The sequence below is a fragment of the Micropterus salmoides genome, unplaced genomic scaffold (genome assembly GCF_014851395.1).
Source record: "Micropterus salmoides isolate LMB-PRFRI ecotype aquatic unplaced genomic scaffold, ASM1485139v1 Ms_hic_scaffold_11, whole genome shotgun sequence".
Taxonomy (NCBI): Eukaryota; Metazoa; Chordata; class Actinopteri; order Centrarchiformes; family Centrarchidae; genus Micropterus; species Micropterus salmoides.
This window is the reverse complement of record NW_024040152.1, coordinates 10,333,658-10,359,206: the sequence shown is the minus strand read 5'-3', so window position 1 is coordinate 10,359,206 and position 25,549 is coordinate 10,333,658. Positions and strand designations below refer to the sequence as shown.

The following is a 25,549-nucleotide window of genomic DNA, read 5'->3' as shown; positions in this document are numbered from 1 at the left end:
GTCAGCCACTGACCTGACAGAAAATTGCCTTATTGATCCCCACAGAGATTTTCTAGCGTGGCCGTCTTTTCCTCCAGGACCCACAGCAATAGTTTTGTCAGAGGTACAGTAGTGGGAACTGTACTGGAATAAGCCTTTGTATGTGTCCATTTGTGTTTGGGCAAAAAGGCTTACTGGGAATTGGGGGATTAGATGGTCCTGCTGAGTAATTGTTCCTCGGACTCTTGTGAGGCACATGGGAAATCGCTTAGCACATATTCAGTTCCCCTGGAAGTGAAAATCAGAAGGCCATGTATGGCTTACTGAGCTGTCTCAGGGAAATTCATTCCTCTACCAAATCAAACACATACAAATCAAAAGCAGACACGCACCTTCTGCCATTTCTTCATTCTAGCTGTAATCTACATAAGACCCCTGGGGTGAGACTCCATCTTAAGTAGAGAGGGCAAACCGAGGGCCTGTCAGTCTTCTCTTAGTGCATTCAGCCCCAGGGCACTGTTCAACACACCTCAAAAGAAAGTGTCATAAAACACACACACACAATCACCAATCCATGCTTGAACGCCTTTGCGTTGCTCTCTCACACAACTGTGTTCCTCGTTTGAAAATATTTTCTTTTCTTGTTATTTGTCTTCCCCCCCCCCTTCCCATTCATGACAATCATCATCATGGTGAGAGGTAAGTTTTGGAGGCAGGCTGCTAGAATTGGGTCTGCCCAAAGAAAACTCCAGTATTCTTTCCTAACTCTAAATGTTTGAAGGTTTAAAGGCGGATCGGTGCACAATTTCATGCCTTTTTAATGAAGTGTACTCAAAAGTTGCTAATTTTTATAGAGGTTTATGGAACAGTTAATTTGGTAATGTTTGGTTAACGTTTGACAAGAACTAATTTAAAACCAGATGTTTCCTGTGGTTACTAGACTACAAATGACCCAAAGGACTCGTAAGACCTCCAACACAATTCAAACGCTCAGAGAGAGAACGGGAGGCAAATGATGCTGTCGAAAGAGAAGCTTGCAAGATTATGGAGGTAAAAGTAAATGATGGAGGAGGAAGGAGTGAAGGATCAGTGACTTACAGCTCGGCTTTAGCTAAGAAAGCAGAATGTTAGTGCACACAGCCACATGACTCATAAATCTCAATTGTTTTCCTTGTGTTGTCCAATAAAATAAGGCAGTACTTCTGGCAGAATGGGGGTGGGTGATTACGTAGTGCTGAAAGAGCATTTTCCAAGTCCTGCTCTCCTGAACCTTTGAAGTGTCAATAGCAGGCTGCAGGAAATTCCTATCCCTGATTTCTGCACTGTTTTATTTGTGTGGATGAGTGCGAGGTGACCTCTGACACTGAAATGTCTGAATGGACTGAGGATAACAGTGAGAAGGCAGATAGGCAGCCAGCTGACATTGGTAATGTTGATCTCCAAGAGAAAACGCCACCTCTGCTAAATCCACTTCCTGTTTTCTGCTTCAGACCTGGGGAAACAAACTATACCATTGTTTCCAACTGCTCAGTCGTTCTCACGGAAGAGCTTTATCTGTCACTCAGGGGGCAGTTTGAGGCCACAAAGACTCATTGATGCCTCTATAGCTTATGGAGATGAGTCACGAACACCTATTGAAATTACATGGTGAAATGAGATCTAAGATTAGACACAGTGGGGTGCAAATCTGCTCTGGACACATCCAGTCTGCAAGACGGTAGGGCATGAGTTGGGGGGCAAACTAGGACAAAACTGCTTCCCTCTCTGGTAATGCATTTTAAGGAAGAGTAGGAAAAGAGGATGCGCTTTACATAAAAGTCAGAAGAGAAGGAGAAACACAAGAGCATGTGTTTATTAGTGAGATGTTGAAGAACTTCATCATCCAATGTGTGTGTGATAGCAGAAGAGCTCATTCTGAATGGCTGGGTGCTACTGTACGCATATGATACGCCTGAGTCACGTGAGAGATAAAAAGGACCATGCAAAAAGCTTGGCTGTCCGGGGTGTTAAGAGCATTTAGGAGCCACACGGTTTATGCTAATGCATGTCAGGAGACTGCATTTACCCCAAGGCATTGGCACATTAACATCTATGTTCAAATGTTAAGGGGATGAAAAAAGGGCTGATTCAGCAGTAATACTACTGGAGGGCGAGGCAAAAGAGGGGTCCCTGGCAAGAGGCAAAGACAGGACAGAGCAGCACTGAAAGTAAGAAACAGAATAGAAAGGGCACAAAAGTTTAACACAAAAGGTGCGGGAAAAACATTCTTCAGAAGTCGCACCTACTTCACAAAAAGGCAGAGCTTAATTGCAAAATAATTAAATGTTTAAATAAGTAAATGTTCTGCTCCATTCGCCTTTCTTTCACCTCTAGTTCATCTGATTAATCTCAATGTTGTGCATACACGGCTAACTTCCTCTATTTTGGACCTACCCACCAGCCATAACTATTAAATTTTCTACATCAACTCATCACCTGACCTTAAGTACAATACAAGATTTAAGGCGCTGAAAATTTTTAAGATTCTGTGGCTGTCCTTCATGGGGTAACCACTACTATACTTCCAACAGTGCCTTCCAACTCAACATCACACCACAACATCCTATTTTAATAAGCAACATGTAAAATTACAGAAGCAAGTCCGAAAATCCAAATTTGTGACAAAAAAATTTGTCCAGGGACTAACGAAAAATAGCCTTTTGAATGTATATTAAGGCTTACTACTTAGCACTGCTAACTAATAAATAAATTAAGACATAAACTTGACAACAGTACATTTGGAAGAATGCACAAGGCATCATATGTCTTAAAGAACGGGTGTGAGGGGGCGTGTTACATTAGATTAAGAGTGGGGCACCCAAGGTCACTGTAAAGAAAGGATAACTTGTGATATCTCCTCAGTGTTTAGGACACTAAATTAGATATGGCCATTTTGATTATGAAAATAAGGACTGCGTGCAAAGCCCATGGCACAACTCCTCAAAGCGTGTCTTTGTTTGGATTGGGTTTTATCAAATAATGTTCACTCTGTATATTTTAGTGTCCAATGGTGTGGGCGTAGAAGCGCTTATTAATCAGCAGTCAGCTACCCTCTCCGAGTTGTTGTGCAGCTTCCTACGCATTGGAACAGGATTAGAGATGGAGGTTAAATTTATGAATCCTGGGTTGAGGATGTTACTGAATGGTAGCGGCAGACAGAAAGTGCAATTTCGGTACAAGAGGCTGAACAGAGAGTGGCGACACAAAATATTGCCAGGAGCAACAGGCACAAATTAATGATGCTGAAGAAGGTGTAGTCAAAAACTTGTTTTTCCCTTTAAACACTTTTCTTAAAACAGCATATATAATACTGTCCATTGAGGTATTTAACTCAGGAGTACTCACACTGTGGGCTCAGGGTTTTTATTTATTTATTTCTATCCTAAAAAACAGTTGAGTTTGGCCTGTTTATACTGAAGTATAGTTTTCCATCCGCCACCAAGTGTGATATCAATATAATTTACAGCTGCTGTGTGAATTAACTCAATGGACCCACAACAGCGGGTCCACTTCCCTCCCACCCTATTTCTTAAAGACACATTCAACAACATCCACAAGGAATAAACCACAGTATGTCCACATCCACAAGCACTCAAATTCATCAGATGGTCTAAAATGCCTTTGAACTGAGGCTCCACAAATGATTTTAACTGTGCTCGTGACTTTGACTTCCAGTTAATTAAGCTTGATGCCTTCATGTGCAATACTTACACCATGCATTTAGAGTAGGTGCCTATTTTGAGCATCTACTGTGTTAAAGATGAACTGCATGCCCTTCTGCCATGTTCAGTAGATACAGTATGTAGGACCAACAAACTCTACCGAAACTATCAAGATCATATCACCCGATTCATCATCAGCTTCATCATGTCTGAGCATGCTCCAACACACCGCCTAGCAGACTGCCTAACTTCTCACAGCAACATGCTGTTCTACAATTTACCTCGCTGTGTTATACATTTGACAGTCGACATACAATCAGAGTTTGTCACGGTCAGGATTGAGCAGACAGACATCGTAACGTGAGAGCAATGATTACAGTCCACGTTGTAATGTTAGTGAATGAATCAACATGACCTCTAACCTCTCATGCTAACAGTGTATCCCAACATGAGCACTGTTTGCCAGGGGGCCCATCTGTTTCACTGGGCAGAATAATGGGAGTCGAGCAGACGTGAAAGAAAATGATCTCTCGCTCTTGACAGGGAAAGTACAGTAACACAGCAGCACAGCATTTCCAATACAGTAAGGCAGTCTGAACAACAAACTAGCGGATGAAAGACCAGAAGCAACAGAGTGAGACTGAAAAAGACAGGCAAAGAGAGTAAGGAAGAGGAAGAAATGGATGTGAAATTCATATAAAATAGTGTGTGAGGAGAGATGCAACAGAACTGGAAGGCTGGAGTAGGAGACTGAGGACAACCAGAAAGCTGAGACTCCCCTTGGTTCACACTCGCTATAAATTATTAATGCGAGCACTGAACAAATGAGTTCAGTGCGCAGGGAGGGGTAGATGAATCCCCCAAGTCCCCCAAGATAACCTCTAAAAATGGACTAGTCCCGAGAGGCCTCAAGTGACAGAGTGCACACATGCATGAACACAAGAGATCAACCGTAGGTCAGGGTTTATCAAAATCAGTGACTTCTTCTGGGTATGTTTTTTAGCTATACACTCACAAACACTTGCTAAATCTACAAATGTAATCATGCTGACCACTGCTTTCAAACTGGTGAAACATGTCACAGTAAAGGGCACAGTGTGTAATGACAACAGAATGTAGCTGAGAGGATGCAAACCAAGACGTAAAGCAGTGTCAATGCAATACAGTGTAATTAATTTTTCTATAAAAGCCATTGTTTTGAGTTTACAAAGTTGTATGCATTTCCACAGAGGAATGTGTGCATACGAATAAATCCCTTAACTTCCATAATTGCAATAATCATCTATAAAAAAAAAAAAAAGATATTATATAAATTGCACCAGATTAATGACAATCGTCCTCCAGACGCATTTAATCCCATTTATTTAAGGAGCATAATGACAAAGCAAGAATGCCAAACGTTCCCTTGGTCCAGCTTCTTAATTGTAAGGATATGCACTGATCTTTGTGTTCCATGAACAGTAGTAAATTATGTTGTTTTGCTTTTGTCCAAACAGTCCAAAATTTAATACAAGCACAGCTAACTGGTCTGTAGTCTTAAAATTTGGCACATTGCTGAAAATTCAGCTGCTTGCTGAGACAAACCAGCCGCTCCTCCCTCTACCTAGTAACATTACCTGCAGGCAGTGAATAACAGCAGAGGGAGGAGGAGGAGGAACAGGAGGGATACAGACTGATGTTTTTCTTTCTAAACGTCACTCACTATTGTGATGTCAGAGTTTATATAGTGACTTTGCTGTTGTAAACAATGTTGCTGCTCTATAAATAACATTTAGCTGTATTTAAAATATTAAATTCTAATCCTATACTTAATTTAAAAGCAACCTGACAGCAAATATGCACAATTCAATATATTTATTTATCGCAAGTCATATGTTATCGCACATTGAATATTTTACTCATACCGTGCTGGCCTACCTCATGTCCGTTGGGGCTGGTCTTACCAAATAATCATCACCAAATAGTAATAGTATAGTAGTATAATAGTAAAGTATCGATAGTGGTATCGATAAAGAATCGGATCATTAAGCAGTCTCAATAAGGCTATCTATATCAATAAAAATTAATGATCCGCAGTCCTAGAAGTAATGGTTACAGACCTTATATGCACTTGTGTGTCACAACTCTATGGTCATTTTGTTACACCTCTACCTCACAGCAGTTTAGTTTCAAGTTTGTGCTGAATGTTAACGTCTCCAAAATGTTTCTAAGCAACACCCATCTTTTCAGATTGCCCGATATGGTGTTTGCATTAATATCAATTGTGATTTTTGTCACAGTGCCAACTCCTCCAGTGTCAGCTTGGTCTGCCAGTGGCAGCCTGTGCCTAACAAGAGCCCTGTTTGTTTTGGTTTGGGCTTTTCTGCTCTGTTAGCTCCTTTAGCTCTGTTAGCATTGTAAGTTCATTCATGTGTTGACTTCCCAGCTAAAATAAGTCAGTTCCCCCTGGCCAACAGACCCCTGCGTGTGTGATGGCACTGCTGTTGCAGGCATTGTTTCAGAAGCAAGCAGAGTAAAACACATCCAAATCTTGGCCAGCTGCCTTGAGGAATACAAAACACAGATGAGTTGACTCCGCACAATGTTATCACTTATGAATGTAACATTTCAAGGGCAGTGCATTTCATCTCTGTGCAACTCCGTGATGGAGTACTGAGGTCAAAATGTTAAAGTTTTCTTCACTGCCCTGTGACTAACAAACCAGAAAACTTGCTTCCTTCTACTTCTTCACATACAGTTTTGGGGCAGCTGTGGCTCAGGGGGTAGAATGGTCAGAAGGTCGTGGCTCAATCCCCGGCTCCTCGGCATGTTTAAGTGTGTGTGTGTATGAATTAATTTCTGTTTCTGATGAGTAGCTGGCCCCTTAGCCTCTGCCACCACTGTATGAATGTGTGTGAATGGGGTGAATGGAATGTAGTGTAAAAGCACTTTGAGTGGTCGGAAAGACCTGAAAGGCACCATACAAGTACAGACCATTTACCATGGTAGATCTACTTTGGAAAAAATGCATTATTACAAATAGATAAGCTTTGCTACAGGATGCAGCACAATGGTATTTACACACATGCATACTAACTCCTAACTAGCCAGACAAGGTATACAACAAATCCAAATTAGTTAACAGTTCACTGCATTCTCACTAGTTTAAATGATACGTTTAACACTGTAGCCAACCTAAACAAAAAGCTCATAAGCTGTGACATCAGGTTACAGGTCACAATCAGATCAGATTAATTTACGACAATGATTAAAAACACTTGCAGGCTACACTGTAGATTAAATTAAAAATGAAATTCTACAAACAGCATTCAAGAAATTGAAATAACACTACTATACACATTCACTATTCTCCTTTAGATGCTAAAAAAAATGGCAGCATATTTGCATGTGGGCATGTTTCTCTATGAAAATACCCTCAGTCCTCCACCTAACAATATTTCCATATTTCCTCAAATGTAAACAAATAAATTATGCCAAAAAAGGGTGTGTTCTCCACCCCATTAACAGGGAGAGTCTGGAACAGATGCTGGATGGAGTTGTCGGTTTTCATTCACTGTAGTCAGCATCTAATCGCCTCCTGTAAAGACTCAGTGGGCCACAAAGGTTCCCCAAGCAAACTGTGTTTACAACATAACACACACCCACACCCACACCCTTGCATAAAACACACAAGCCTGCACACAAGATACACACTGCATTGCACTTATCTGTTCCAGCGCCCTGCTGCTTGATTCTGCTGGGCTCTGCTCTTCAGCTAATGGTCACTGCTGAATTAATCGCAACCATCCATCTCATTTTACTTGCAAAATACAATCACAATACAAACGCACACACACGCACTTTTTGTTCGCTATACCCCCTATAGATGGGTCTGTTTTTCATTTACCTTCACTAAACTTTTTCCATATGCCCAAGTAATTTTTTGAGAACAAGAATCCCTGAATTTGTGGAAGACACATTGTCGACAAATCTCACATACTGGCGTTGTGTGCACACATTTTTCCTGTGCAATTTGCGACATTTATGGGTTTGCTCACATTAGGTTTTACCTCCAAATAAAATGGTAGCTAATCTGTCAAAACTGTCATCTTATCTTGCCCCATTTATCTTATTTTTAAAGACGTAGCTGTGTTCAGAGATCTCAGCAATTAAACTGGTGAATACAAAGTTATCATAACTGAGCAACGGAAATAAAAACAACCAAAAACACAAAAAGTTGTACCAACCAACCATAACCAAGAGTACATAAAACTTAATTAATTAAACAGCATTAAGTACCATTTTATAGTTTACGGTGTAGAGAACACACAATCAGTGCTCTTCCACATCACCACAACAAGTTAACAACTTCAACCCGTGGAAGAAAGCAAAAACAAGACTTTTGGTTGAAGTTAGATTACTCTGAAAGATCTCTGAGAGATCTGAAGACAGCACAGAGCATCTCTGAACAAAAGGGAATGCCCATAGCTACTCTCCATACAAAAAAAAGCTGAATTCTGTATTTTGTTAAGCGTTGGGTTACTTTCAAACAAAGTTGGAACACATACTTTTAACACTTTACCCCTTTGAGGCTAGGAGAAATGCCAACATGTCTTTAAACTACTTGCATACAGCAGAATTGCAACTTTACCTCATTGTTTGTTAGCATGTTTTACTGTCTGCTCAATTAATACAAATATTAAATATGGCATATTCCCAATCTCCAGACCAAACTGATTGGGATTATATTATCTGCCAATAAAAGTCAGTACAAATTAAAGTTGAAGTAATTCCATGTCAATCCAGAGAGTGAATTTCATTGAAACCTCACAGCTTAGACATACTGTCATAATTAAATATCATTTGTGTGTAATTAGCATTAGGCTATATCATCGGAAATAGCTGCTATCATTACCATATGAATTGCCATTTTGAATGTGCATTCTGAATTGGGGTAAATTGATGAGCTTGCTGGTTTTCCCTTCCATACGTTGCAACCTACCTACGTAACACAACCACGTATCTGCTGTGCGCGGGTACCCATGAGAGAGGACAACAAACACAGGTGTCATGCCGAAAAGTGATCGTCCGCCGGAAAGTGATTGCCTACCACGGGAGCATGCGCTGTATGTTAAAGCTGTATTGCCCAGCCTCTTAACAGCTGCATCTGGGTCAAACCGACATAACATGTATGTCTTTGTGAAACTTTTTAAATTTCTTTTAACAGAATAATCACAATTGTGGCCAAATAAGTGTTTGTAGTTTATAGCGTAACCAGGCATGACATTTACATGATTATAGGCAATAATAGAAGCCTGTTGTTGCCTGTTGATGGATTATGCGTTTGGTATGTCTAATATCCTTGTTTATATCTGGAAAACAGACTGTAGCCTATAATTAACATGACTTACTGCTGAGTTATATATAAAATAAAGGCATGATCTCTTTTGCAATTATCCTTATGACTCTACATTATTTTACTTGTTGTGTACCAACCCATGGCCAATACAACCCATTAAATGCAGTATTTCACTTGCAACTTATTGACTGAAAGGTAGTTTCTGCCCTGAAAAGTGTTGATTTCATTAATGACTTATATTAACAGATTATACCTCTTAAAATACCTTTAAATTGCCTATACAACCCATTAAATACAGTGTTTCACTTGCCAGAAAGTGATTGCAGCCTCGACTTATTGACTGAAAAGTAGTTTCTGCCCTTAAAAGTGTTGATATCATTAATGAGACATTGGTTTGAAAGTCTGGGGGGGGGGCTGTGATTAATTGTATTGCACTTTACATGGTTGTGCTCTGTAAGTGACAAACAGGTTATGGGTTTTATTGTTGCGCAGGCAACGTTACAGTTTTATTTAGTTAACGTCACACTGGTTTGAGAGTCTGCGGTGTGTGATGACTTACAGTAGTTAACAAGCTGTCATTAATTGCATTGCACATTACATGGTTGTGCTCAGATTACAGTTAACAGAATTCATTATAGCTATTCAGTTTTATAAGCAGCCTAGATTGAACGCAGCAGCAGGTGATACAACGCTCACTTTGGTTTTAAGAATACCATATGACTACTCAGATTAAAGCTTGAAAGAGGGGGAATCCTCAGATACCACTACCTAATTTTAGTCTCATACCAGCCCAATGTGACAATATTAGCTGGAATTTCACTTACTTAATAGTTTATTTTTTATTTTAGATGAAAATGAAACCTAAAGTCAATTAAGGATCTGAATTTTTTCAACCAACCTATGTATCACAGGTTCAACACTACAGCATGATGCCTTGCCTTAATAAGCTAGTTCAGTTGAACTGAAACAGCATGTGTGGGATTCTACAAAAAACGTTAACCACAGCCACTTCTGAAACTGAACAGAGGAATCCACCCATTTCCTGTTATTGAAACTCACTACATCACCATCCACTCTTGAAAATGAAAAGAGAAGACCAGAGAAGAGAAAATACCACTAGTGAAAATAACCTGCTGACTCATAAACGGGTTCTGGCATTAAAGTAAAATAGACAACACATTAGGTTAAGACATTATTAGTTTACAAATAAAAGCTGGTTTTCAAGATATTAGGATATCAGAAAGAGTTTATCCTCTCAAACAGACCTTTCAAAAAGTATAATTATTCAAGATTCAAATGATAATTAGTTTTTTTGATGTGAAGGGTTTAGCAGTACTTTTTTTTAAAGCAAATGGTTCCTGTCAATAACATTTGAAAGAAGCTCTTAAATCTTAACATTATGACAGCTGCTTTCCTAAATAAGGGGATTTTGAGTTTAATCTTGCAGAACTGTGTTGGTTTTCTCTGGTCAAAATAAATATCCAAGAGATTTTGAAGGGTTTATTCATTATAAAAAGCCGTGCATGTACCCATCTCTTCAACATCTAGCTGTCTCTGTCCAACGTAATATTAGTGCTCAAGAAATATGCTCAAGAGCCTGTCACCTACACTTCTCATCCAATTAATGATCAGTAAACTGGTTGTTCTCTCACATGTAGTCATTAGTAGACTCTCAAATCATTTTATTTGTTATTTCCCTGCCTTTCCACAGACTGTGGAGGGATGGAAATTGCAATTATTTAGCTAGCCCATGATCCAACCTTGATGGAAACAAGACAAAGCTATATGGCTCCCTAATGAGTACTGAGCACCATTTCTGCCATTTGATTAGGGACTTAATTGTTATAATAATGAATACACACCCAGCTATGACTAAAACGACTAAAAGTATTCAGCTAATTATTGGCTATTTGCCCGGTGATGCTGATTAAGTAGAAAATCACTAGTTCCACATGTTCCTCTCAACCCACAGAAAGCTAGACAGCCTTGTGTTGACCATGAAAACGGTCTGGTAAGCTTTCAATATGAAGCTATTGTCTTCACTCTGGGGGGAAAACCCAATCCTGGCCAACAAAGGCTACTACATAAAAGATGATGTTGTCTTCCGGGGATCCGCCTAAATTGTAGGTCAAAGGCTTGACAGCATTATTTAGCCATCTTGAAAGTAGGCTGAAACCATGTCACAACACGATAACAACAATGCAGACAGACCAATCTGCAACGACAGCAGCCAGGGCAGCTCACACTGGCTCTCAAGTGATGCAGAGGAGGGGATAGTTGGCAGAGCCGTGGCAGTAAACGCGCCTGGGGCCGCATATTGCCATGAAGAAGGGAAGAAGGAAAGAAGACAATAAAATAGAGAAGAAGAAAAAGAAGGAGTTACAGAGTTACAGGTTCTTTTTTTAAATCACAACTCAGATTGAACAAAAGACGAGCAAGGAGTGAGAAGAGACATATGGGGGCAAGCCAGGTCTCCCTGCCCACTCTAATGTCTTGCCATTACTCCGTTTCTGTTTCTGAGCAATTAGGCAGGTACAAAGGCAGGGGGTTGGAACTCAGCTGGGGGCTCAGATAGTCTGCTGGTTACATCTAGGCCACTCTCTCCCCACTTATTTCCTATTTGTTGAATCTGCCTGAGCAGTGGGGCCAAGGAGAGAAGATTCAGGGTAGAATAGGTGGGGGCAAATTCATTCGGCTCCTAGCAAAAGATGTCAAGCAGAGCCAGCAGCAAACAAGGCCATCCCTGGACCTTTCATCTTCCCCACTTTCTTCATCTGTAGCACACGCGCACACACACAAACAACCGGTTGGAGCATGTGCTATGTGGCAAGATATTAAATGTATGTGGACTTCCAGCATCCTACAACAGAGACACAGTCTTGCAGCAAAGGCTGCTACTGGCCGCTCTTTCTTTCTTGTTATTATAGAGCTGATAATGTCAGCGAGAGCAGTGGAAAGTGTAGATAATGGTGGGAAAGCATGGTCATTAGCCCTTATTTATTTATGCCTGTCAGTGATGAGCACACCAGTGGAAAAAACGGATGAAGCTATGGAAAAGGCACAAACTATGTATGATTTTGAACGATTTTGGGCAATTTTGGCCTTATCAATGAGTCACTGAACAAGAAGGCAAAACTGTGGAACTTGAGAGCATCCAGTCAGGAAAGAATGTGTGTTTTTTTCCAGTAATCACAGGCCTTCAGAAGCCAGGATTAAGAGGTATACACACAATGACCCCATTATGTCAGCGGTGCCGTTAACTCAAGATAAATGTGCTTCCAAGGAACTTATTGCAAGATCACAGCATTGAACGATGTTAAAAAAAAAACAAAAAAAATGTCTTAAGAGCGTGGCTGATGAAATCTGAGAAAAGCGGAAATTTACTTTACTCAAGAAAAAAAATACACCTCGGCTGCCAAGAGCATTGCCCACTCACAGCTCTTTGCGCTCCTCTGTTCGAGAAGGCGGTCAAAATGTGAACAAATTCTGGCCCGGGACGTGACCCTCGATTTTACTGAAAACTGACGCAACACTTGCTGGCTATAGCAAACACAGACGGGGGGGGGGGGGGGGGGGGGGGGGGCTAGTCGGACAAGTAAAGAAAATAGACTGCTGAAGCCTGAAGACTCTGCATATACGGAATGCAGGATCAAACAACAACAGGGAGTTTCAGGGAAAAACTGGATTTTTATTGTGTAACCAGGGAAAACATCTGTAAACCGTTGACTAGGCCACGTCATCAGGAAGGGGGAAACGAAAAACCTTCACCCCACCCTCATCCCAACACCAACAGATACATACAAAATATAGCATACAGACATGAAACCCATTGTTGTTCAATTCTGGAATAGTAGGACCTTAATGGCCTACCATATTTAAAGCATTTCATTTGTTCAAAATGAAATATAATCCTCTACTCCGCCTCAACCCTACCCACCCACACACAAAATCGTACACAGAAAAGCACATACCAAAAAAATAAATATATTTGCCTGTACAAAGCAACCTGTGTGCATCTTGTAATACTATCTACAAAGAGTTATGTATGAATGAAATGAAATCAATGCACTTGCACAAGCGGTATGTGCATGCACACGCGCACACACACACACACACACACACAACTACCTTGAAAAGTGTGCCTCAACAGAGAGACTTACCCTCAAGCTAGTGCCCTTACCACAAAGGGAATGCAGGGAGAAAACTGCTATGAATGCATAAAGGATGTTAGCTAACATCTCCCACTTTTTCCTCACATCCTTCCCTTTCCTTTCTCCATCTCACCCGATCACTTACTTCCTGCAGTGATTGCCTAGGGGGAAAGACCTGGTATTGTATAGCTTAATCAGCTTTTATCACCCACAGAAAAATATGCTTCTCTGCTGGGCTCTGAATTGTTTACCTGACATTTCTCTCTCTTACTGTTAGTCTGTGAAAGACAAGATTTCCTGGATGCAGTTGCCTTGACACCTGTGCGGTCATCTGCCCTACTTTGTTTTTTAATAGTGCAGGCAAAGGGTAATGTATTGACTTAATGGGATAGAAAATGGGAGATGACTATGAAGGAAACAATCAATATCGCAGGTACCATCAGTAAGCAAGATTTTCATTGGTCAACACCAGGTCAGCATGTAGTCACTCAAGTGTTGCAGCAGGATGTCCAAACGTAGAAATGCAGCAACCCTTACTCTGACATTTTCTGTTTAAAAGAGCAAGCATCAAATTCAGCTTTTTAAGGAATATATTTTTGCAGAAGTAGGGTGACATGACACTGTATCAATACACTAGAACAGGGGTTTTCAAAGTCAAAGACTGTGGGCATCCCCCTCAGACAAAGCTTGGAAAAGACAGCCCAACATTGCTGTTTGACACTTCAGATTACATTCAAATACATAAGTCATTCATTAGTTTCTGACAAGGGGAAAGTGAAAACAGTAAAATTTCCTCAACTCTCTCTTTAACCAAACCAAACATATTTAGGATATTCTATGTGAGCTCCTTTTAGCTGTGTTTCGACCAAAGGAACTATATCCCGGAACTAGGAACCTTTGGAGGAACTCTGCGTTTCCACCAAAGGGACCAGGGTCTAAATTTAGTTCTAGGGTCTTTATTTTACCCCCCAAAAAGTCCCTGCTCGGGGGGGTAGTACTTTCCGAAAGTACCAGTACTTTGGGGGGTGGAGGGGGCTTGCCTTGCAGTGAAATTCTGAATGGGCGAGTAGAGGCTACTGGCTTTAACTGGAGAATGTCGGGTGTTTTTCTACAACTGCTCCTCTCTTTTCCACGTTTGCAAACGAATAAATCACAATCAACAGTTAAATAGCCACACAAGTCTCGCCAATGTCCCCCTGAGATTTTATTTTAGTGTTGCTTTCTCTGTGCTGGAGTTAATTTAAGAGCTTGATAGTTTTATCCAGTTTATTAACCACACAAGTCTCGATGATGTCTGCCTGAGATTGTACGTCGGCATTAAATGTATTGCTCGGATATAGCAGCCATGGAGGTAGCCTATGCTAAATACTGGGTCCAAAGTTGTTGTTTTAAGTTTTCATCATTCAGGAAGGTTTTACACAGAGCCGAAGTAGGTCTCCTATTCTCCAAAACAAGGGGAACAGCTGATTACAGCAGGTAATAAAGCTCATTAAAAATCCCGTTCATCTGACGCTCAGGCGACACAGACTTGAGTGCAGCCGCTGATCTGCAGTTCTTGTTGGCTGGAAATGTTGTAATAACAAATAAAACTCCCTGGTACTTTTGGTCGAGACGAGGCTTTTGATAACTAATGAAACATATTTTCACTTCCACTCAATGAGCCTCCCCTGAAACTGTTTGGAGCGCCCCTGGGAAGGCATGCCTCGCACTCTGAAAACCTCTGCACTAGAGGGCACATGACAGGTGTTAATAATAATGCTCATAATGACTATTCTGCTATCTTAATAATGTTACTTGCATTAATAGTCACTATCAGCTGTGACCATTTTTCAAAATGTCATGCTTTCATGCAAGTGAGCATTTTATCGATCACCATAAACAGCATTGTTTAAATGTGCCCTAATACAGTGCATTTGTGTGTGCGTTTTAAAAGCCAAGATATATTGTATAAACAATTACTGTGTTTTAGAAGCACCTCTGGACAGGTTTAGTGTGTTTGCCAGGATGTTGGAGTATTTTGATTGTAATAACAGGACTGCAGTAACTAATGATCTAGTGGGAACTGAAAAAAAACTTTTGCTCTTTTAACATAACATACTGGGTTAGTGGCAGGTATTTATAACAGACACTGTAAATTAAATTATTATAAGACATTTCATATCATAGCAGCTTTTGAGCTTCATTTAAGTTAACATCACACTTTTTATTCTCAGAACGGATCTACAAACTGTGAAGCCAGCTGCATCAGTTATCAGTTTTAACTGGTAAACAAAACTGTGGTTTTAAACACTGGCAGAATAAATATTTTATGTTTGTGTAAGAACAGGTTGCTCAGGGAACTACATTAACCCGTAACGTGATAGATCCAACAGTACTTAAAGTACTGTACAACGGCATAATGCTGTACTTCTTCAACTCACACTAAATTGTCTTAGGTTGATAGGTTGTCTTACACCTATCATAAGTTAATTTCCTGGCATAAATCAATCTTTGTTAGTGGCTTCACTGCAATGTTCTGTGTAATATCAAAAGTTTTGATAGGATTGCAGTCAGCAATGAGTTTGAAAGCGACATGAAAAGGCTGATGTTCTTCTAAGAGGGTAAATGGCAGATGTAACTGTGTGTGAGAGAGAAAGTAGTAGGAAAATAAACACATGAAGACAATGGCCGAGAACTGCACTCAGAGTACAAGTACAACACCAAACGATACACTCATACCCGCTTTCCACTCATTATTGGCATTTAAGGTTAAAAACCTGTTACTGTAGTACCTGGGTAAACCCCACTGAATGGCTGGGTTTGTAAAATGATACATGTCAAATTAGCACAAACAAATGTCTCAAAACAAAAAAATAATAAAGGTTCAGTTTCTTCTTATGTGGCAGCAAAGGACAGCGTCAATTCCTGACAGCATTGACGGGTTGATATTATCTGCCTCAGCTGCCATTGACTTGCACAATATATCAATAACACCCAGAGGGCCCAGAGGCTCACTCCCCCGCATAAACAGGCCAAAGACAACGATGGGCTCATATTCCAAACACCAGCCGCTGACATTTGCACAGCATCCACAGAGAAGACGAAAAGCACAAATATTCCAGCTCTGCAGGAGCGCTTGGAGAGGTAAGACTTTTCTCTTCTTTCATTTCTTTCTTCTTGCTCAGCAGGCAGCCATTTTCCTGGCTCAGGCTGAAGGTTGTTTGGCACACCTGGTTCGTAGCAAGAGACAGCAGGGAAATGAGGGGTGGAGGGAGGTCACAGTGCTCAGAGCCGGCCAGGAGGCCCCGGCTTAACGCCGGCATTTTATTCAGACAGACAACCAGCTCACTGGTCATTACTGCTATAAGGGGATTTGAGGTACGGCTACAAGCTCACCTATTTCTGCAGCTTTGTGTTTTGTTTGTGTGGTTTGTGTGTCCATGTGTGAGAGAGTTAGTGTAATGCGGTAGTTCAGTTGTTATAGTAAGCCAAATGTTTAAATATTTTCCACAGTTAGAGAAACTCAAAAACGTACATCCATTTTACCTTATTTATTCTATTGGTTATTTATGTTGGTTTTTAAAACTGTTATTTTTCTCTTTATAAGTCCTGGTTATTACTGGACACTTATCGTGGTTGTCTATTGTCTGTGTTGTTTGTACAATCTACCTATGAGTACAAATACAAGTGACGTAACCCAGCACTGGAAAAGAAATACTTCATATAGCACTGAAAAACAGACAACTGGAAGAAAATTCTCTATAATGTCACAACTGCTCTATCGTGGCTGTTCTTTAGCTCAAACTGACCTCTGACCACCTTGAAAAATTGGCTTACATATCATATTTCTTCAAGATCTTAAGCAATAAATTATTTAAGATCATAATATTTGGTTTCCTTTTTTCAGAAGATAACTCAAAAAAGATGCATAATAACCTGGACATTTTTAATGGTAACGGTTACCAGATCGTACTCATTACCAAATTTCCAAGAACCGTGGATTCATTAAGACACGTGCATTTTGTTTCTGTTTATCGGTTTCTAACTTTTTTGCATATTTCATTCGTGTTCCTGCTTGAACTACAACGAGCATTTTACGGTCGATAAAAGTTGCACTTATCTGCCAGCAACTGCTACACGGACATAACGTCACATCATTGGTTACGCAGTACGTCAACAGAGCATGCGAGAAGAGAGTACTTCTGTTTACACCTGCAGAAAGGAAATTTCACGCAAGGGAAGAAGCACCTATTTACTTCAACACGGCGTGAATCTGAAGGAATGCACCATGTTCAACAGTAGCAGTGTCTCGTGCTTAGGTACAAAAACAAAGATGAGCTGACACTAACCTTTTGAACTGAAAGTAAAAGAATGATGTCTACAAATTATTACAAAATATATTTCTCTTAGATACGCTTATTACAGTCCTTACGGCCACAGACCAGATTTTTTTTTTTCACTGTTGTATCAAAGCATTTGAATTTCAAGTATCATAAAAAATGCTTCTGAAATAAACTGCCTACCCTAGCTTTAATTAGAAGACAAAATTTCCCCTTCAGCTGTTTACTTAACTAGAAGATGAAGTAAGCAGATAAGGTGTGTGTTGCTGCTGATGTACTGTTGAAAGTGACCTAACAAACTGATGATAGTTTAAACAAACTTTCATTTCAGCATTGTGCATTTTTTGTTACAGTTTTACAGATTAAACTGAGTGTGGATTAAACAAATTAAAAAGGCGGTTTCCACTTCTCTAAGACATTGCTTATTAGTCTGGATAACACACACGTGCACACACATCCAGCTGACCATTAAGTAGACTTGCTGTAAAATAGAACAGGTGTACCTCATTTGGTTGTTGTTAGTACACACATTGATGCAGGTGTGCTTCAGTACTGGATGGATAAACACAGTGACGAACAATCCAACTGAAACTGTCAAACTTCCAAATTCATTCCCAAGCACCTAGCTAACCATCTAGATAAGTCATCAAGTTCACACACACACACACACACACACACACACACACACACGCACGCAACAAAAGCCCTGAAGACTTGTACTGCTCCACTGGAGGAGGCTCTGCCATGAGAGGCTGCAGCGTGCCCGTCCTCTCAGGCGTCAGCACCATCTCCCCGTGCTACCTTCTCCTCATGTCAATACATCATATGTTAGAGGCCACAGTATAAAGCGTATTCCCATTTCCTCAAACAAAGACCCTCATTTGACTGCATCGGCATATCTCTGTTAAAAATTCAGCGGACAAGGGAAAGAGCAAGTCTCTGGCTTTATAGAGGCCTTTGATTCACACTTCTTTTTTGACGCATGAGATGTTGTGGAGACCAGCAGAAGAGAAAGATACAGAGGGGTTCCTCGGGATGTCCTCTTTGCTTGGAAGTTGTTTGTTCGGATGTGCTACTTCTGCACTCTGAATCTAGCATTTTATTACTGCACTCTAAGTTCTAACCTTAGTGAATGTAAAAAGACATCAGCAACAGAATGTGCATGCAGAAAATCCCCGTTGCTCCAGGCACACATTTTGGTGGTGCGATCCCTTCAATCCAGCCTCTTATGCCGGAGCCAATGAGGCAGCAACATAGCCATGCAGGCAACTCGGTGAGCCATGGCATCACAGAATTACAAATAGGAGGCTGTTTGAAAATTACTCTCATCTTCATCCTGCGGAGGACTTTTGGAGGAGAATGTACTATCTACTAGCAGGGCGTTGCTGGACTAGGTAAACAACACCATGGCGACTTTGGCAGTATTTGCTGGTATCCTGGGGGGATGCCTAGCTAGTGGTGGGCTGCCTTCAAAAATGTGCCTGTGATCAGACTGTCATTGTCCCTTGTTTCACCCTCACTTGGCAGTGGATGCACACACAGAGGAAGAAGGTGGGGAGTCTGCTTTCTAGTTGTTGGCAGTTGAGAAAAACGATGCCCATTCACAGTTTGGGCATTGAGGCACTCACTGGGCTGAACCAGACCTTCTTTGTTGGCTTTGGAGGGGGTGGGGGGATACCTCTCTCTGCATTCCCTTACAGTGAACAAAAAGAGTGTTTTTACAGAGCTGCTCCGTCTGTGCACCACAACACGACCCGAGAGACAAAAAAAAAAAAATTCAGCTCTGTATGATATTTCATGCTTCACAGCAATATACATCAAACAGCTTAAACAAACATCAAAACATGTTAGTATTGTCTGTTTTGTTGTTACAGTTACTCCCTGGTTTTACATCTGCAAACCTGGACAAAGCACAGGCGCGCAATGTGTCAGTCTGTGCTGCAGCATGAATGTGAGCCTCCAGCAAAAAGAGAAGCCGTCTGGAACGCTGCCAGCAGGCTTGAGACAGTGGAAACTGCAGCAACAATAGCAAACCACAAAAACGCACACAAGACTATGGACATGGACACAGAAGCGTGCAATGCAAGTAAGCTGGGTCCGTCTGCACTTCAACGCTCTGATAAAAAGGTCCTCACTGATGGAATACAAATTGCTCCAACAACAATTGGGCGGAGGAGGGTGTGATGGAAAACAACTTTTCCCTCAGATGACTATGACCTGAAGGCAAGAACTTTGCCGAGCTCAGCTGAACAAACCGGGCAAGCAAAGTCACATTGACATTCACTTGAAAGAGCATCAAAGGAGACGCTATGAGTCAGTGAGGGCTCAGTGCACGAGGGCAAATAACCCACTCCGTCCTCTGACGCCTCAGTTGTCATGTTGCACATCACCTCTAGGTATGAAAGGCATGTGAGCAGCATGGAGGGTGACAGAAGGCTGAAAGTGAGAGTGACAACAGGACTTATCCGTGTCACATGCCAAGGCTGAAACCCATCTGCACAGGCCAGTGGCTTCCCCGCTATACTCCCACCCCACCCCCCTCTCCCCCTCCTCATCAGCCTCACTTGCCTTGAGTGGGTACAGATGTGTGATCCACAGACGCTCCCACTCTGGACCCCTTATTGGACCCGGAGGGCTTAACAAAGGCTGGCGTGTAGCTTGAAGAGCTCCTGGCCAAAGTGTCACAGCACACAGTCACATCATTTGCAGGCGATTGTGTGAGGGTGATAGAGGTGCAATAGCTAAATGCATTTTATCACTCAAAATGACCTGAAAGAATGCAATTTAACAGCACGCATAACACTAGCATGGCAATCTGATCATTTATATGATTACATGCACGCAGGCAAATAATCAGAATACCTTTTTAAAAGATTTTACAAACAATGATGTTAGCATGAAATATCCTGTATTCCCGCTGAAGAAGGTGCAGCTTACGCATCCCATGGAATGTATTATTACAAAGTAATCATGTTTTTTCTTCTGGACACACTTTTCTGGTCTTATTCTGATTGTTTGTAGAATATTAGACTTCATGTAAACTCAGCTACAGACAGCGGAAACACTCAAGTTATCTTTACTCATGACACTGTTCTCCAAAAAGCGCTGGGTAAATTTAGACAACCAATATGATTGAGAGTGATTTATTTTGTCTGTTTGACAGAAGATTGGCAAACAACTGTCCCACTGCTTCTATAGACTGTACTGTCAGAAAAATCCAGAAAAAAAGAAAATCTGATTCAACAATGGAAATATAATAACTTCTTTCAAGTGTGCCTGACTGTTTTTATATCTGAATAAGGCAGGCTGCTGTTTGTCTGTTGTGACAGCAGGAAGATGCTGGCAGCATTCAAAAGACTGACTGAAACTTATTTTCTCTATGAAGCCACAGAAACATAAAAAAAAAACTGCTTGTTGACTATTTTGTGGATAAAGTGTAGTGATGTCAGATGACTGACAGGATGATTTGATGAATATGACAGATTAGAGATTCATATTGCACAACATGGTCATGAATTCACTCCCAAATATACTTTCTCAAACTTTATATCCGATAATACAACCAGATGATTACTGCACTTCCACCTAACCCTTGAGGGTACTTTGTGTCAACTGTCCAAACCCTGCATAAACATGCAACTGCCATGATCCCCCTGCAGGGTAACGTTAACCGTCACATCCTTACCTCTTTGACTTTTTCCCGGCGCTCGTTGGTCTTGGGGTCGCTCGGCTTCCCGTTGTCTCTCCCCAGCGGGGGCTTGAGCAGACACCTTTTGAACTTGTTGTAACTGAAAGTATCCGAGTTGCCACCATGGTCAGAAGATGTAGCCTTTTGAGAGGCGGACTCCGTTTTTGACCTCGGCGGAGTCAAATCCTCCTGCGCTTTGCCCCCGGCGAGCCGCTCATCGGTTGTCTCGTGAGAGACGGACGGTTTGCGGCTCAGACTTTTCAGCTTGGTGCTGGTCTCCCCCTTGGCGGAGGTCATGCCCCGAGGGTGCTCCTGTTCCTTGGGTCTTTTTAAGTGCTCCCTGGCATCGTTCTCGGACCCGGAGCCAACAGTGACTGGCTGGGTCTCCGTCTTGGAGAGAAAAATGCGTTTTAGTCGGACAGAGTCGGGTAAAAAGAAAAGGGCCCCAAAACACAGTGTTACCAAACCCGAGAGAAAGAGCAGAAACACGAATTTCTGGGACAGGCGCAGACCCATGCCCGATGCCGACACACCGGGCAACTTTCGGAAAACCATTGAAACTTTTCTTCTGACGTTGCCTTAAAGTATTTTCTCCGACACTGCACAGTGTTTTGACAGTCTCCACTCTCTATTCAGCAGCTTCTCTGCTGCCTTGAGTCATGTATAAAAACTAGATATGCGGGAATTTAAAACACACCCCCGTGACACTTACAGAGTAGCATAAACAGCCTACCAGAGCTGTCTTTATCGCGCTATCGATTGGATCTGCATATAAGCGAAGGTTAGGCCTGCCTACATCAACAATTTACCAATCATTTGGCAGCAACTCCGGAGCTTTAGGGATTTATCTGAATAACGCAATCACTGACATCAATAGACTGCAGGATTTGGGTTTAATAAAAACAGCAGCTTCGGGCTGATAGATAAATGACAGTGGCGTTTACAGAAGCACTGAGCTGTATTCAAGAACAGGATCACTGTAGCATACGCCGGGCTAACAAATAAATGCACTTTTAGAAGAGATAATCAAACGTCTCGCAGTCTGCCAGGCCTGTGAACAAAGTTGTGTCTCGATGCATTATTCCACGCCGTGCAAATCGTTAATAACACACTGCCTCACGGCGCAAAACCTCAAGCATGCAGCAGCGCATCTTTTCCTCGTCTCCGTTTATGCCGACCCACGTTGCTGCATTAGGCTACAAGCCTGAAATCATATTTGAAATCAGAAGCCGTTTTGATTGCATCTATCCTGTGCAGCTGGTGGACGGAAACGCGTGTATATTCATGTCGCCTTATCTGTCAATTGCGCTCCCCTAAAAAAAAAAAAAAAAAGAAAAGCCTCAGTTTCCACTGGCGTCAACACGCCGGGCGACACAAATCGCTGGATGACATGAAAGAAGGCGGGTTTTGTCCCATGCGAAGTTATCCTAGCCCCTGATCCAAATCCACAGAATACACAAATCCACCATCCAGTCCGCCGGTTTCCAACAAAGACGGACACACCGCCGCGTCGTCGCTCCGGTACCCCGACCGTCTGCCTGCCGTGCCTTCGCTCTCTCGCCTGAAGCGCGCACTGGTGTCGCTGTGTCGCGGACGTCCGCTTGCGTAAAAAAAGCGAGAGGAGAGGAGAGGGCTGGAAATGTAACAGAGCCCAGCGCAGGCAGGGCGAGGAAGGGGAGAGACGAAAACGGTCCGCTGCTCGACAATCCAGTGGGCTGGTCGTGTTTCTTGATGGATATTCACAGCGGCTTATCAAAACACAGTTAAGCCGCTTGGACAAAAGCAAGAGATCTGGTCTGAATGGCTCTCTGCACGTTAGAAAACCCTCCACACCCCCGAGGAAAATGAGCTTTTTAATCCTGGAAAAGCTTTTAGACGAGGATAGATATATCTGCTACAGATGTCTCAACAGTCCACAGGAATTATACATTATACATTGAGCCAGACATAAAGAAAGCAAAGAGATTGCAGCCCACCATACAAGACTGTGTTCAGGTTTTTTTGGTTTATTTTCAAGACCTCACTGTCTATTAAAGACAACAGTGAAGGGAAACTCGCCTAATGAAATTTATTAATTCTAGTAATTCATTCAATAGGCTACATTCCTATTATTTATTGTGTGGAAAGTTATCTTGTTAGCCTCTTAAGCATCAGTTTGTGCCTCTCAAATAACGTTAACGTAATCATTGTTTTTCATGTGGGAATTTGGCATAGACCCAACTTTACATTTAAGCTAACAACTGGTTCCCTTAAAGTTTAAAGAGCCAAGCAGGTCGATAACAGCACTTACACTTTCCCCAGCTTTGAAGGCATTTTCCGATTCCTTAAAGACTCTTCTAATAAGCCGAAACAAAAAATATTCCGTGGGATGTAACGTTACATTAGAGAAGATTGTTTAGCACGTTTCCCGCGTAGCAACTCTTGATTAGCCAATTTACTAGCCGGAAGTGACGCATCTCCCTCCAAGTCTTGTTTACTCTCAGGTTCTGTGAAAATTTTAATTTACAGGGTAATGTATGAATATAAATGCCTTTTTATACATTTTTATTTTAAATGACAGGTTCATAAATTTTCTGCTGGGTAGAATAGTCTCAAAATGTCTTCAAAACAGCTGTAAGTGTTGTCAAAACACCTACAGGGGTTTTTAAAGTTTTGCTTCTTTGCAAAAGTCTGAACTTTATGTAAATAAAAAAAGATTGATGAGTGCCATAAACTAGGGTTATATGCTCATGATGGACCACAGACAGTCTACAGAGAAATTTTGTGAACTTTTGTGAACCCCAGTAAACTCATAATACATAGCATCCGTCATGGATTTTCCTATGTCATCCGTGACCGATTCATTTATTGCATTTGGTTCATTTGGGCCTGTGTTGTTGCAAAGCTCCCCACTGATTTGACTTAATCTGAAGCACTATCCTCTTTCCTCATGACAACAAACTAAACTAGAAACTGTATTTTCTCTATACAATATACCACATTGCTTTTTCCACATGTTGTTTCCCTTCTAGATTTTATTCATGTTACTCAGAGAAGTGAGATCTTCCAACACGCAAGCTTAGTGTTGTTGCTGTTAGGATTTCAGATCCATCTCCATGACTGAGCAAACTCTATCTGCTGATGAAGACTGTGTGATACAGTAGAAAGATCTGGAAAAAGCTAGTAAGTGGACCCTGAGTTGGAAATGGTGGACAGGAAGTTTATAAAAGTATGTTTACATAATGTTTACATGAGCAAGATAGAAGCTAAAGTGCCAATGGTGTTTTCTTTCTGGATTAAATAAGATAGATGAGCTCATGAGTTGGCCATTACTGAAGAGCCTGCACAGCACTATTCAACTAATGCACCTGGAAGCAGGAATGAGAAAATAAAGGTCTGATCGGTTTCAATATCGGTTTTTAATTACTGGGCATAACCCCGCCCCTCACCCAAAGGCCTCCGCTCGTCCTTGGAGACCGGTGGGTTATTGGTGTTCTGCGGTCCAAAGGTTACCTCAGGATCTTCTTACAATCAATGTATTCAATGCAGACCATCAGTGTCACTGACATTCTTGACAATGTCTGAGGAACTCCTAATGAACCTTATTCTCAGATCTTCCTGTCTCCTTTACTCTCCACTGTTACTAGAAGAATAATTTCAATATAAAAGCCGATCTTTTTTACCTTCCAGGCAAAAAAAAGTTGACTAGAATTTAAACATGCCTGCTCAAATAATACGCACTCATCAACATCTGACACGTGAAACTCCTCAGGCAATTCTTTAATAATCATAAGGTGCATGTGGTGGGACAAGCTAATTTTAAGGTAGGCTAATTTCTATTGCATTTGACCCCGCATTTTCACTTTTAAGCCATCTAATTGAGTCAGACTGGTTGTCTGTAATTTACAGAAGAGGGGGGAAAAAGACAGAACTGTTGAATGAGCCTTTTTTATTTTGTGATCCAAGAGCATTTCCTCTGAGAGTAGGTAAATCTATGAAGCATTTTGTGGGCTGTATCACTGACAAAAGGGCAGTTTGTAGTCAGAGAGAGGGGCTTTGTGATGGCTCAGCGTCTGCGTATAATGAGGTTTGAATTTTCTTCGTTTTATGCACTACAACATACAGTGGCCACTTCGTTAGGTGAACCTGTACAATCTAATATTGTCTATCAACTGTTGGGCCATAATGTTATGATACCTATAATGTTTGTTTTTTTGACACTGTAACAGAGATGTTAATTCAATTCTATGTTTTAGCATTGAGGTCATAGGTCAGTGATGGTGTTGTGTTGTAGTGGACTGCAGTACATTCAGAGGTGTTTCTAATATTCTGCCCCTCTCATGTATGTAAAATGGTGAGGACATACACCTCTTTATATAATGTAGTCCAGTACA

General features: G+C 41.4%; 1 protein-coding gene across 1 annotated transcript in view; it reads right to left on the bottom strand.

The window, feature by feature from the left end:
* The window catches only part of LOC119897252 (mannosyl-oligosaccharide 1,2-alpha-mannosidase IC-like), a gene marked incomplete in the record, with an annotated part of 70,062 nt that extends 47,208 nt beyond the window's left edge, over positions 1 to 22,854 (bottom strand). Inside the window, 1 exon segment of the mRNA XM_038710843.1 lies at positions 21,174 to 22,854. Coding sequence (XP_038566771.1) covers positions 21,174 to 21,731 — 558 coding nt within the window.
* Positions 22,855 to 25,549: the final 2,695 nt, after the last annotated feature.